The sequence below is a fragment of the Neophocaena asiaeorientalis genome, unplaced genomic scaffold (genome assembly GCF_003031525.2).
Source record: "Neophocaena asiaeorientalis asiaeorientalis breed wild unplaced genomic scaffold, Neophocaena_asiaeorientalis_V1.1 scaffold62, whole genome shotgun sequence".
In the NCBI taxonomy this organism is placed as follows: domain Eukaryota; kingdom Metazoa; phylum Chordata; class Mammalia; order Artiodactyla; family Phocoenidae; genus Neophocaena; species Neophocaena asiaeorientalis.
Genome location: NW_020175191.1, coordinates 7,892,234 through 7,905,202, shown reverse-complemented (window position 1 = coordinate 7,905,202; position 12,969 = coordinate 7,892,234). Strand labels below are relative to the sequence as shown.

The 12,969-nt window shown below is 40.9% G+C and overlaps 1 protein-coding gene across 3 annotated transcripts in view; it reads right to left on the bottom strand.

Annotated features, from left to right (window-relative positions):
• PDE4DIP (phosphodiesterase 4D interacting protein) overlaps positions 1 to 12,969 on the bottom strand; it is a 217,252-nt gene that overhangs the window by 78,812 nt on the left and 125,471 nt on the right. For 2 of the 3 annotated variants that reach the window (XM_024764820.1, XM_024764821.1), the window contains exons 1-6: positions 9,542 to 10,666; positions 2,901 to 3,032; positions 2,056 to 2,175; positions 1,723 to 1,815; positions 1,375 to 1,587; positions 339 to 497 (exon numbers count right to left, since the gene is read on the bottom strand). In XM_024764820.1, the coding sequence (XP_024620588.1) occupies positions 339 to 497; positions 1,375 to 1,587; positions 1,723 to 1,815; positions 2,056 to 2,175; positions 2,901 to 3,032; positions 9,542 to 10,666 (1,842 nt within the window). Of the gene's footprint in view, positions 1 to 338; positions 498 to 1,374; positions 1,588 to 1,722; positions 1,816 to 2,055; positions 2,176 to 2,900; positions 3,033 to 9,541; positions 10,667 to 12,969 lie in introns of those variants that run through there. The other variant, XM_024764823.1, reaches the window with a different exon arrangement.

The window sequence follows — 12,969 nt, the reverse complement described above, 5'->3', positions numbered from 1 at the left end:
TACAGAGGTCTTCAGTGGGAGCAGTGGACACATCTTCTCTTCATTTTCCTCATACCTAGCCTAGTATCTAACTCACAGAGGTGCGTAATAACTATTTGCTGAATATTTATTGCTTAACTGTTTCAGGTCTATATTTCTTGTTTCCTACACTTGCTGGTTAGCATCTTGGTTGATGGATTGTACTTTCTATTTCTTCTGAATCCTCCTGATTCCCACCTCTTAATGTTCTACATGTAGCAGGTACTCAACACAGGTGGACTAATGTTTTGAGATGATATGAACATAAATTCCCGAGCTCTAGGAACCCAGTTTTACTTGAAATCATTCTGTGGACTCACCTGAAGCAGCTGCTCTTTGTGACTCAGACTGTGGTTGAGCTGCTGAATGTGTTGCTCTTGGGTGCGAATCTCATTGTATTTTTCAGCCTCCAGGGTATGAAGCCGTTGGCCCTTACTCTGCAATTCTCCTTGTAGCTGCTGCAAGGCTTTTCGCAACTCCTGAATTAAATAGATTCCCTTTTCAAACAATCTAAAATTTTCACATGGTCATTAGATATGGAGGCCTTAAAACTTTCAAAGCACAGAAAACAAAAAATAAAGTAGCAAAAAGTGCCATTCTTAAAATTACTACAGAGATACTACTACACGAGTCAAATGTGATGTGGGAAATCATGGGAACCGTGGATGGGGGTAGGATGTACATTTGATATTACAGTTCAATATTTATTTTTGGCTTAAAAATGATACATCTATGTAAGTACTAAGTGGGACTCTGTTCTACCATAAACCTGGATCCTTTACTTTACAGTAAACTCAAGGATACACATTCCTACCTATCCTTTTAAATCTTAAAAAAAAAAAAAGATGGCATTTGCTCTAACAAGAAACCATTTAAGAATTATGTGTTTTATTTAAAAAAATATACATGACTAATTGTGCATGCCATTCCTCTGACTTGGCTGTTCTTCCCACTTTTCTGTCTCGCTGACTCTTACCCACCCTTCAAGAATAATCTCAGATATCTCCTCCTTTGTGAAGCTTTCCTGATTCCCTTCCCCGGTCCCTTGTATATATTCCTACAGGACCCCTATATGCCTCTTCTACAGTATTTACCACGTTGAAATACTGTTTACGTGACTGTCTTTCATACTATATTACAAGTAACTTAAGAGGAATAGAGCCTGTGATATCCACCCTTGTATTTCCAGAACACAGCCCCAATACCTGGCACATGGTATAAGGGCAACAAATGTTGAGCTGAATTACTTAGATTAAGTAAGTAACTCAAGGGTTCAACACAAGCTATCCTTATAAAAAGTTACTATCAGGGCAAAGTCTGCATTTACACAGTGCCACAAAATGATTAATGATTTACTTGGTTATGTTTCCAAGAAGCCTCTTTCTGCTGTTCTCTCTCCTGTGCTGTAGCCTCTACAAATTGCACACATCGTCTGGCATCAGCCAGCTGCCGTTCTTTTTGTCGTACCACCCTCTGGAGCTTCTGTATTTCAAGCTGGCTGCAGAATAAAGCGCTCTGAAGGTCAAGCAGAGCCACCTGTTGCTGAGCTGGGGAAGTACCCTCTGAGTTCTGAAAAGAGAGTGAGAATCATCGTCACAAGGAGGGCAAGCACTGAGCAGCCGACAAGAACAACAAGATCAACACTGTGGCTGCGAGTGGCACATCCTCAAGTGATGCCTCCCGTCCCAGGTGACCCTCACATACATGAAGCTGTCCAAGCTGACTTTGGTGCAGCATTTCTCGAAGCTTTACCATTGTGTCGTTTTGACCTTCGATCACCTGGTACAACTCCTCGGTCTGAAAACAAAGACAGGGAGTACCAAAAATGTTAGCAAGCTAAATATAAATTCCGTTATCTCGCCTGTACAGATTTTAGAAGCAGGACTATTCCAAAATTCCAATTTAGATGACACTACAGTTTCTCTAGGCTACGATCTGTTAGTCTGACAATATCCAATTCAACAAATTATAGAATACTTGTCTACTTTGATGGGAAAAATTGTTTCCTCATGGGTCCTTGACTGCCAAACATTTTACCTCATTTTCCCTGCTTTTCAGAGTTTCCTTGAGGTTTTGAATTGTACCATCTTGCTTCTGAGACGACTCCTGAGCGGACTTCAGTTCACAGCTCATTTCATTCAGTTTTTCTTGAAGAATCTGAATTCAGCGAAGAAAAACAGCTTGGTAGGTCAATGATTTCTTTTAACCTCAAATGCAACCATGAAGTCCTTCCTCAAATCTAGGTTTAAAGGATTTCTTAGGGAATATTACCTTATTAATTTTTCCCCACATAGCATAACCATTAAAGTCCTAAGTCAATCAGCAAGAGAAAGTAGCAGGAAATGTGAAATATTTCTTTTAATACTCAGTTGCTTCAATTCTCGTGCACTGTGCTTTCTCTATGACGGCAGCCATACTGGGGGTACTTGTCCACATGAGTCGCTGTGGATCTTTTACACGAAGACCAAGGAGCTTCTGCTATCTACTACAGGACAGGACACAACAAGGGTACACAAAGCCAGGAGCACAGCGTCCCAAATTGTGGGAATTTTCTTCTAAGTAGATGTTAAAACCCATGGGCTATAAAGGGGTAAGAAGTTAAACCAAAATCAAAAGCATGAACCTCTTGTCTCAGTGCCTTATACAGTTGAAAATTGCACTCAAGTTTTATTATCAGACCTAAAAGGCACCAGAAATTCTGACCTGTGCAGAACAGGCTAAAATCTTGATGAGAGATACAGGAAAGAACTACACTTTTAAGAATATATTCCACAGAGCACCAGGCATACACAGTACCCATCTCCCAGGTCCTACTCAGAGAGGTTAACGCAGACCCAGCTAGAGCCAGTCACATTCTCAAGAAACCCTGTGATCTCCAATACCTTGTTGGTGGCCTCTGTTTGCTGGATTTTTTCCTGGAGTTCTGTCAAATGGGAATCAGATACAGCCTGCTGAGTTGTACCGGTCTCACCTGAATTCAGCTTTGGTTGTCTGAGTAACTCTTCGGTCGTGGGCTAGGAAGAAGCAGTGAGATGATTAAGTTAAGCGTAGCCAACAATAAAGTTTAATTTTATCTTCAAATGTCTTTGGCATCTTTTGCCAGAGACTTAGAAAACCAGCGTTGCTGAATGGCTTATCAGTAATTCCTGAAGCCAGTCCTGTTCCGCATTCTGAGTACTGATTCACTTCCTCTCTAGCTCCCCTCCCCACCTTTCTCTTTCTCTATTCAGTTAAAGCAAGTAATTCAGAGATTAAAAAGAAGAGAGGATTTTTAAAAATGCTTATGATGACCAAATATTTGCTTTATCCTATTTTCAATCAGGGAATTCAAAAGGTCAAACTCACACCATCCCTAAGGGAGAAAAAGTTATAGTTCAACTATCTTTCTTACAACATGCCTATTCACATTATTGGAAAAATGGGTAGATTTCAAATATGGACCATACATTTAGATAATAGTATTTAATCAATACTAAATTTCCTAACTTTGGTAATTGTACTGTAGTTATGTAAGAGATGTCCTTGTCTTTAGGAAATACATGCTTATTGAGCGTAAAGATGCATAATATCTGCAACTAATTCTCAAATAATTCAGGAATAAAAAAATTGTGTCTATAAACAGTGAGAGTGATAAAGCAAACGTAGCAACATATAGCAACTGGTGAATCTGTGAGTTCTTTGTACTTCTCTTATGACTTCTCTAACTTTGAAATTATTTCAAGATAAAAAGTAACAAAAATTAAAATAAATTTTAAAATCCATAGGGTCTGGGAAGGAGGTATGTTTTATAGGAATATCGATTCACCAAAAAGATTCAGGTGAAAAAAAAATCTATTTATATTTGGGATGATCAGACTAAGATAAACTTACTGAACTGTACCTAATATTCATTATGAGCTAAGATACAAAAATAAAACTTTAGCAATTTACTGTGGCATTAAATTCCATCTCTTCTCTCCTTGCCTATCCCCACTCCCTTTCTCCTGCACTTCCATTAGGGAAAATACAAATCCATTAGGAAGAGAAAAAAGGCAGCTATATTCATTTTTTCTTTACCTCACATGTTTAAACTCTGATTACCACCTTCTAGGCAGTGGGGTTTCAGCTTACCTTAAACCCCTTCCTGACAGCAACTGACTGGAAGTATAAAGATTTCAGAAGAAAAATCTTTGCTATTCTTCCAGGGCTGTTCATCATTTTTTAAAACATCTATGAAGTACCCCCTAATATGCAAAGCACTGTGGGATTCGGAATGGGGAGCTAAATGATAAAAGAACAAGGAAATACACTAAATATAAGCTAGTGACAAGACCTATGCTATAAAATAGGAAAGCATGACAAAGTTGTTAAGTTACTTTAAAGTGGTTGATGAGCGGAAGGTCTCTATCAGGCAGCATTTAAATTAAGATCTACATGATAAAGAACCAGCTCTGCAAAATAAGAATAATCTTATTCAGAAGAATAATCCAGGCAGAGGATCAACTAATGGAAAAGACCTCGGGTAGATATGCCCCTGGGAAAGAGAAAAGCCTACATGGTTAGAGGAGCACTTTCCAAGAGAAATATAATATGAGCCACATATGTAATTTAAAATTTTCTAGTATCTTCATTGCCTAAAGTAAAAATAAATAGGTAAACTTAATTTTAATAAAACATTTTATTTGACCCAATATACCTAAAATATTATCATAAGCATGTATTCAATATAGAAATTATCAAGATACTTTACATTCTTTCCATAATAAGTCTTTAAAATTAAGGTCATACTTCACACTCACAGCATATCTCATTTCGGACTAGCCACTTTCAAGTGCTCAGAAGTCACACAGGGCTAGTGGCGGCCTTTCTGGAAAGCACAGGGCTAGAGCATACTGGGCAAAGTGGATGGTAATACATGATGAGGTGGAAAGGCAGGGAGGGGCCAGATCTGGTGTACAGAACCTACATCGGAGGTAATGAAGCTGGATTTCATTCTCATTGAAATGAGAATGGACTGCAGGGTTTTTAACGGAAAAGTAATCAATCATATTTGAATTTTAAATAGCTGCTCTGTGATGAACAGATTGTTGGGAGCACCAATAGGAATGGGAAGACCAGCTAGGAGGCTGCTGCAGGGGAAAGATAATAGTGGCTTGGATTATAGTGGTAGTAATGGAGGGAGAGAGAAATGGATAGATTTGGATATGTTTTGAAGGTAGAGTCTACAGGACTGGATGGTGAGACAGGGAGAAAGAGAAAAGTAGCAAGGATAATGACTCCTAGAAAAAATTGAGATATCTGTTGTTGTGGGTATAACAGGGAGCCTTGCCCTGAAGCGATGTGAATTATGTCACACCATGGAAGAGGTAACTATTTTAATAGATATTTACAACAATTCTGACTGATAAATAATTTTATCATTTATTTAACAATAAAACATTCTCTACCAAACTTGCCTTCTTACTTCCTCGGTGTAAAACAAATTTCCAACAACATCTATTACAAGATATTTTTCAAATTCAAACTATAACAAGCAGAATTAAATAGCTTCAACTTTTAAATGGTCATATTTAATCACTTTAAACCAAAGAATCTCTTAGAGCTGTGAAGGACACTTTATAAATTAGCCATCTGGTCCAATCCTATCTTACATTTGAGGAAATGGAGACTTAGATAAGTAATTTGTCCAAAGTTACACTGGAAATCAGGAAAAGGATCCAATTAAACCAAATGCAGTTAAGTTGGTAACTTCCTTTTCATCTTTATCAACCCATTGCCTACCATAATGCCCGGAATATTGTACGGACCAAAAGTTTTTGTTTAATAAAGTAAACAGAACAATAAAAACAAAAGCAAATTAACAAAAATAGGCCTGTCTCCTAATTGCCAGACCATTGCTCTAATCTCTCAGTGGCTCTCTTAGAAAAAGACCAGATAAATAGATAAAAAGGTAGATGTTTAATTTACGCATTTCAACATCAACTTTAAATCCAAAGGATGCCACAGAAAAGTACATAATGAGTCTGGATCTCATCTGAACCCATCCTGGCAGGAATCATCATAGGAAACCCCTAATTTGGTAAATGTAATGTATTGACCTAAAGGCTAGAAGATGTTTGTTTCTTCTTTATTCATAATATTATTTTAAATCTCAGAAAAAAAATGTCCTTTCAGATAAGTCTGCCAAAAGAGTACCTAGCAAAGTCCCACTGAGTAAACGGCTCATAATGAATCTTGTGAAATATCAAGTACATAAACCAACCACTCCTATGAAAGATTTTGTAGAGCCTGAAATCAGTAATACTTGATTTGGTTGAATCAGTGTTAATCTCCATGCTATCAGTTTCTAAAATCATGTTGTAATCATAATATAATTTTAAATTCAGTTGCTTTTGACTCAGGACAAATGCTTTTCAGCATCAGAAAAGAGAATTGCTTCCAGGCCTAAGGTTGCATAAAATAAGACCTTTAGGCTAAAAGGCAATTATTTAGATCTTCTGGATTAACAGCAGTTTTCTTGACACTTTCATAGTCATAATAGAAAGTCACAGGGCTCAAACTACTATAATTTTCTATCCTATTGTTAGCAATAGGGGATACACAAGAACTATCAACTAGCATAAAATTAAAGGCCTAATCTTTCACCAGCATCTAATGCTTACCCCTTCCAAAGGGCCTGATCTGGGTTACACAGCTAAGCTATAGAGAGGGATAAATTTATCATAGCCATACAAGAGCAGACTCTGGCATTGCAAGGCTTGAAGCAAAGGTCTCTTACTCTCTGAATTTAGATAGAAAAGAAAACTGCACGTGAACCAGAGCTGAATTAATGTTTACCAAGGGACCACGCCCCTTCTATGACAGCTTTCCTATTGTAGTTCAGGGCCAGACAATAAAGAAGGAAATTATCAGCTAGAATAAAGCTTCAAACCTTTCTTTAGATATTTGACAACCTTGGGTCTTCAGACATAAATTCTGTAGGAGGCAAATAAATCAGTTTGCATAATGTCAGAAAATTAGTAAGCAGGAGTTGCAGTTTTTCTTTAATATAAGAAAGAAAGAAGGAAAGAGAGAAAGAAAAAGAAGAAAATCAACCAGGAGGCATTCTGATGGAGATATTTAACAGTAACCAGATTAAACAAAGGAATCAAAATGACCTTACAGAACAATCTCGCTCTTAGGATAAGAGCTTTTCTTCATACTTGTAGCAGAATTTAGCTAAAGGAATTTTTTTTTCTTTCAAGTTTTTTCTTTCTACAGACTAAAAAGAGAACTACCAAAAACAATTTACACTTATTTCTATTCTATCCACATTTGTTCAGAAACAGACAAAAATCAGTCTGCCTTTGTCCCACTTAGATCTTCTTTTGCCATAAAGCACAACAGGCCTTAAGGTGCTTAAAAGTCAAGACTTAAACAGTAGATCCAGAATCCAAAACATACATTTTATCTACAAACACTTTGAGCCTAATTAATCTATTTCCTTCCACATTCTTAATTACTGGAGAAAACAGCACAGCAATCAAATGCCATGATTCTTCAAGCTGAATGTTTTCTTCCTCCTCTCAATGTTTTATTATTCTACAAACAGTAAAGGCGGTAAGCCAGGTTACAGCAGAAAGGTCAAACACTGCTGTGTTAAAGGTCTATTTTTTTCTGATGTCTAAATTTAGTGAAGAAAAGGGACTTGACCTAAAGGTACAGTTACCATATTTTAAAGATGCTCATTAGGATGCCAGATTTCTTCACAGAATTCCTAAAGAATCCTCCCGCAATCCTTAGGGTATAGAAAGAAGGTCCTGCACTTAAAACAAGTATTTATTTAATTCAATGTACATCAGACAATGTGGTTTAATACATAGAATAAAAAGGTCTTGGCTGAGAATGGTTAGGAATCTTTGGCTCTGCCTGGGCTAAGTTATTTAAACCATGAGCTTTCCATATCTCTAAATTGAGAGACTGCGTGAGATGATCTTTAAGCTCCTTCCCAGCTCCAAAATTTTTTGAGCCCAGGCGCCAAGACAGTATTTTTAATTTAATATGAAGAAAAAACTCCTCTTGTTTTACCTGTAATTTTCTAAGTCTTCACCTTTCTACAATATTGGCCATATTTGAAAGGGGGGAAAAAAGGTTATTTCCCATCCAGCCTGTCCAAACTATTTTTAGATCCTAATATGAAAACACTGTTTAATTTGCGACATCTATGTCTGCTCACAGAAATACCGTATTGTAAAGCCCAAATTTAGCTGCAAAGCTCAATGAAAGAAAAGGAAGCAAAAGAAAAGTACACAAGCGTTAGGCATACTAAACATTTTATACAAACGAAAACATGTTTTAAACTTTTGGATAGTCATACTTTTATGTAACGCTTTAATATATGCTACTTCTGACACTTTTGTGCAAATTCAAAAATATTTCTCCCATTTCCTGTTTCTAATTGAGATGCAAATATTATACATAATGGAACTATTTTTTTAAAATTTCAAGTGACAATCAACAATTTCATTTAGAAGCTCTAAGTTTCTGGGATGATGCTGACTGGTAGCAAGCTTTCCAAAAATGCCTTCTAGATTGTCCACCTTTGTAATGGTATCACTAGAGAATCTGTATCAAGTAGGACATGCCAGATGTTTCACAAAATTAATTGAACCTAGCATTTACTGTTGCTGTAGAAACAAAATAGCATCTGTCAGGTCCCTGTACTAGTAGCTGAATTTAAAAGGTTGGTATGAAATCAGCTGGGCAGACATGAACAGCTCAGATTAAGATCAACTGTCATCTTCCAGTCATTAAGAAATTCATGAGTACAACAGATAAAACTCTCCTATCATCCGATAATGGATGAATCCCTACTTAATATCAAACTTCTTCAAACAGAGCTCAGTATACAAACTGGCTGTAAAGAGTTTTTGCCATAACATTTTAAATGACGATACTTGACTTCCCAAGTCTGTTTTATGAACGAGTCATCGTTAGTCCTCAAATGACCTCTTAATTTATTTTAAATATTGCCCAGATGTTACAATACTTTGGTGGATTAATAGGTTTTTCCCCAAACCTTTACCCTAAGCTCTAACCAGTCTGAGGCACACGTGCGATGAAAGGCTTAATGCTCTAGGGAGGGCTAAATAGCAGAACTAACTCCCTTACAGAATAGGAGAAACATTCATAAATCTAAAAATGAAAATAAAAAAAGAAGGGGGTAGGGGATAGAAAAAGGAAGTAAGAGGAAAGAGTTCTAGTGCCAGAAATAAGATTAAATGCTTTTTATAGGGTAAAGGTGAATTAGAAATCTTTCTCTTTTTGTCTTAAAAGGTGTGCAACTTTGATAATTAATGGGACAGCCAATAGATAATCTTATAAAGAGGATTGTGAAAAACAAATTATTTGAATGAATCACATTTACTAAAGGGGACACAAATGGGCTCAATGATTAATTTTCTCAAGTCTAGAATATTATTAACCTTCACCTAGACAGAAATCATGTGAAGCCTGAGGCCAGCTAACTTCAATCAGAAAGGCACTATGCAGCCATTTTGTATACCTGGACCCGAAGTGGCAAATAATCTTCACAGAGATCATCCCACAGCTCCTGGAGGTCTGAAATCTCCAAGGGATAACTCACGGATGTCTTGTAAAGGGGTTTCAAAGACCTGTTAAGGAAACCAGAACTAACTCCATCTGTCATGATATGGCCAGGCCTGGTTCCAGGTGGGCTGGATTTCACTGGAATAGGAAGCTTGCTCCCTCGGGGGCTCTGGATGGGCTTATAATCAAGACCTTTAATCATGCTAAGAGCTAGCTCCAGCTTGTGGTTACACATATGCTGTGGGGCCTGTTCATCTGAACAACAGTCACATTTTACAAGTTCCTTTGAACTTCTCTCAGGTTCCTCTTCCTTTTGCTGTGGAGGACTAGCCTGGACACTTGCATCCAAAGATTCCACAGAGGATCCCGGTGTCCCTTCTTCCATGCTTTCTCCATCTGGGGGTACCTTCACACTTGGTAAATCCGGTGGCCCAACCTCAGACAATGCTGGTTCTTCAGTGCAAATGCTGGTGGACCACCTGGTAGAAGGGCCATACGAGATACTTTTTGCCACTTTTCGAGGCACCTTACAAATGGCTTCATAGTCTGAATCAGCAACCCGCAAAGCTGCACAACCACGGCATCTCCTGGGTCGGTTTCCGGGGCCTTCCGAAGCATGACAGCTGTGTAGCTCCTGAGTCTGATCCTCATTTTCTACCCAGCACTCAAACCCTGAATAGGCAAAGTCCTCCTGGAGCAGTGCAGAGTATCTTACATCGGGTAAGCCGGAAATGTCAACCGTTCCATTCCCTGCCTTGGTCTCCGCGCCAGTGTCATCGTTATTCTTCCGATACATGCTAGCAATGCAGAACTTGAGGCGGTCCTTCTCCAGCAGCAGCTTCTGCAAGCGCTCGATAGAAAGGGCTTCGATCCGGGCAATGACGGTGTCGAATCTATAGATCCGATCAAGCATGAAAGCACACTTGCTGCAAGCAAACTCAGCTTTGCCATCCCGGGAGACATCCTTGCCCAGGACGTGCGACAGCAGAACCTGGAGGTTGAGCTTGGATGTCGTGTGGAAGATCCAGCGCCGCTGGTTTCCGCACAGCTCCCGGGCACAGATCCTGCAAATCTCCTTCATCTTCCCTCCTGCGGTTGCCGAGCTTCCCTGATGCGGCTGCTGCTCGGTGATCACTCACTGGCGCTTGGTTGCGTTCCGTCTCCCGCCCCGGTAGCCTCCGACCGGCATGGCACAGCCCGATGGGGTCCCCACTCTACAGAGGCGCTTCGCTGCCACCCGCGCGCGGACTCTGGGTACCAGAGTGGTCAGCCCCGCCCCTCGGGGAGGGGGCGGGCGAGGAAACACTTCAGGGGGGCGGATGCTGAGTGACATCAGCGCAGGCCGCGCTGTGAACCTGCCATGTCTCCTCCAGCTGTCTCTCCCACCAGCCGTGGTGTCCTCAATGTCCTCCCTTTCAGCTGGCTGGGTTCGCGGTCCACAAGCGGCCGCCCGCGGCTGACGCAAAAACTCAGAGATTGAGGATCAGATTTCAAGATGGCGCCAGAGGCTCGGCGCCTGCGGCCACCGGCAAACTCCTCTGGGAGCTGTAGTCCAGGAGGCCGGCTCCTCGTTCTGCGCATGCGGGGTGGCGAGCGCGTCCCCTCTTCCCCAAACGACTTAGTGCTGCTCGCGGTAGAACACAGATCTGGCTAGCAGTGAGTACCGGAGTGGAGAGCAGGACGGATGGCGACCTCTGCTAGGCCACTTTTATCTGCTAAAATTTCACCCCAAAAGCGCACCAGTTCCCTCACGGATCCTCCCTTCCGCCCTTGCGGGATGTCCCAAAGCTCTGCTTGGGGAGGAGAAAGCTGAATCCCCGCCCCCTCTTTCCACGGGTAGTGCCACGTACTCTGGATGGAGCAGCCTGGCAGCGCCACTAGGTACCGCTGCGCGCCGCCTCCCTCCCGCCTGCAGCCCCCGTCTCCTCTCCCTACCCAGTCCGGTGCCTGGATTAAAAGGCCCCAGGTCTTCACAAGCGGCCGGGGAGAATGGGTTGATAAACCGGAGGTGGCAGGTAGGGCGGATTTTAGGAGGCTCAGTTCAACCTCCCACTCGACTGTTGGGAGCACCTAGAAAAGAGGACAAGTGTTTCTCTCCTCGTGATGTTGCGGTTGAGTTTAGCAGTCCTGGATGATTTGCCCTTTTTTAGAAAAGAAATCGAGAGAGGGCACAAAGCAGTCACCTGAGAAGGAGTCCAACAAAAGCCACATGAATGCAGTTGGTTAACCAAGATTTTGATGATAACAGAGAAAATGAGCTTTTTCAAGAATATAGACACCTGAGAGTAGATTGCCATCACCGAATCCTCTTTCAGGTTCAGGTAGACTGTAGGCCTTATTTTGGGGGTGGGGAGGGGAAACAAACACGAGAACAAAAGGCCTTATTTATTTGAGCAAGAGTCCAGGGTATCAGAGAGTGCCGCTGTCTGCAGAAGTGGAGCTGGGAATTTCACTGACTTCAATGAGTATCTTGTCTTATTCAGCATCATCTAGTAGTAAGTCACCCAGCGTTGGGTACAGAACTTAGACTGCACACAAAGAGTGGAGGGAAGCTGGAGCTCTCTCTAGGTGGAATCGAGGTGTCAACGTCCGTTTATAATAAACAATTCTCTCCCTGGCTTGAGAGGTATGCAAACTCCAGATGGGAGGAAAAACAGTCCCACACAATCATCTGGAGTTTTCCCAGAGCAGGACGTTTCCCAATTACAATAATGCTAGATTTCACTAACTTGACTTTGTGAGATAATAAGGCCAGCAACAGTCAAAGTATTTCTGACCCTCATCTCCAGGGCACAGCCCATACTCCTAAACCTGGAGACATTCAGATGCCTTCGATGAAAGCCCATAATTAACCCCCAACTTCTTATTGAGCATTAAATGAGATGATTTGGGGGAAGTGCTTTAACAGATTTTGGCTCATATCATGTCAATAATAATAGCTAATATTATTTTAATATAATGCAATATTTTAAAGTAATTTTAAAGCTCTACGGGGCTCTGTACACATAAAATTGTATCACTCTCTTATTTAATCATCAAAACAAAATCTTAGTAGCTCCATCGTGAGAGATTAGAACAGCCCTTAGAGCTTTGGCTTTAGTAGGCTACAGAACTTTGCATCTGTGATTTCACCTAAAGAGGCATGTTCTGGTCCCAAAACCAAGAATGTAAAATAGAGTTCCAAGTAAAACTCACTACAGGGCTTCCCTGGTGGCGCAGTGGTTGAGAGTCCGCCTGCCGATGCAGGGGACACAGGTTCGTGCCCTGGTCCGGGAAGATCCCACATGCCGCGGAGTGGCTGGGCCCGTGAGCCATGGCCGCTGAGCCTACGCATCCGGAGCCTGTGCTCCGCAAGGGGAGAGGCCACAGCAGTGAGAGGCCCTC